Below are 1,746 nucleotides of genomic sequence, written 5' to 3' on the forward strand. Positions count from 1 at the left end.
ATTGTTGCAGGTTCTCCAGGGTAAGACCACGCTCTTCAATTTCTTCGTCTTGCTCTTCTTTGCTTTCTTCTTCACTTGCAGACTTCGTCGTCTCAAGAAGGTCTTCCTCTGTCAGTGGGTCCAAGTGGGCATTGATAAGGCCGTTGACATCTTCTTCCGTCATGTTGACTAAGCCTTCACCCCTGATGATGCGAGCCAGCCTCACCGCCTTCTCCACTGCTGAGTAATGAACTTCGTCAGGAGCGAAGCCTGCATAGTCATGCACCACGTTAGGCCATAATTTCTTCCAGCAAGAATTAATGGCTCAGTTTTCATGTCCTACAATGCTTGCTGGATATTGATGCAATGTCGTAGTTACACCAGTACTTTTGCAAGGTGAAGCCTTCGTCGTTGTCGTCAACTGCCGCAATGAGGCCCTCCATCGTGGAACGAGTGTAGAGTGCCATAAGGCACGAATGACACCTTGATCCATCGGCTGAATTAGAGATGTGGTGTTAGGGGGCAGAAACTCGATCTGAACCCCATCATATTGCAGGTCTGTTGCATGGCGTCCTGCATAGTTCATCAAGAGAAGGACCTTAAAAGGGAGGCCCTTCTGACCCAGATATAGCTTCACCTGGGGAATGTGGGGAATGAAGCAATGGAGGAACCATTCGAGGATCAGGGCTTTCTTTATCCAGGCCCTAGAGTTATGCATCCAATACATGGGGAGCAGAGCCTTATTTTTGTTTTTTAAGGCCCGTGGATTTTTGGCCTTATAAATAAGGCCTGGCTTCAGCATAAAGCCTGCACCATAGCCACACATGATGAGAGTGACACAGTCCTTGTGGGTCTTGAAGCCTGGCCTCTTCACTTCATCCTTGAAGAGGAATGTATGAGAAGGCATCCTCTTCCAAAAGAGGCCTGTCTTGTCCATGTTAAAAACTTGCTCAGGGAGGTAGCCGCCATCACTGATGAGCTTAGGAAACTCATCCTCCACGTAACGAAGAGCAGCATCGGCATCGGCAGAGGCAGCCTCACCATACAAAGGCACGCTTTTGAGGCCGTATCTCTTTTGAAATTTATCAAACCAGCCTTTGCTGGCTGTAAAGCCTCGTCTTCGAGGAGGTGAATCACTAGTGGCAGAGCTAGTACTGGCTTGAGGTTCGTCAGGATAATCTTCAATGGCTTCTTCAGCATCTTTGTCGTCGTCATCGGGCAAGGTTTGATCATAGAGAGATTTGGCTTTTGTCATGATCATATTAGTGTCCAAACTCACGTTTTTTTTCCAGCAGTCGGCAACCCACAAGGCTAATGCAGCTTCCATTTCCACAATTCTCTTATTACGCGGAGTTACCACACGTTTCGCTTCTTTATTGAAGCTTATTGCAGCAGTTTTGCGGATGTTAGCTCGTCTTTTTTTATGCAGCGCACTGTCGATTCATTCACTCCATAATGGCGTGCCACCGTGGCATAACTTCTGCCCTGTTTTAACATATGTAAAAGTTTGACCTTTTCACTGATGGTCATCATCTTCCTCTTCCTCTTGGGCTCACTAGGGGAATCTTTCGCAGGGGCACGGAGCTTAGGAGGCATTGTAAGGGCTTAACGAAAAGTTAATTTCGAACACAACACTAAGATATGTGAGACACAGTTGACAGCGTGAACGAGAGTGGCGAGATACATAAGGGAAGAAGCTGGGAGAGGATGCGATGATGCGTAGCCAATCAGCTCACGGAATACGTCCACTAGTGCTCTCATTCGTTG

At 47.4% G+C, this 1,746-nt stretch overlaps 1 protein-coding gene across 1 annotated transcript; it reads right to left on the reverse strand.

Annotated features, from left to right (window-relative positions):
- Positions 1–304: 304 nt before the first annotated feature.
- LOC135197477 (tigger transposable element-derived protein 1-like) lies at positions 305–1,306 on the reverse strand. Its single transcript, XM_064224542.1, has one exon. It carries the CDS (start codon positions 1,304–1,306, stop codon positions 305–307), a length of 1,002 nt encoding a protein of 333 aa, XP_064080612.1.
- Between the last annotated feature and the right edge of the window lie 440 nt (positions 1,307–1,746).

This window comes from Macrobrachium nipponense, chromosome 21 (genome assembly GCF_015104395.2).
Source record: "Macrobrachium nipponense isolate FS-2020 chromosome 21, ASM1510439v2, whole genome shotgun sequence".
In the NCBI taxonomy this organism is placed as follows: Eukaryota; Metazoa; Arthropoda; class Malacostraca; order Decapoda; family Palaemonidae; genus Macrobrachium; species Macrobrachium nipponense.

What these genes read in the sequence shown, in the direction of transcription:
- LOC135197477 (XM_064224542.1), bottom strand. Translation starts at nt 1,306, where the DNA reads ATGGAAGCTGCATTAGCCTTGTGGGTTGCCGACTGCTGGAAAAAAAAC.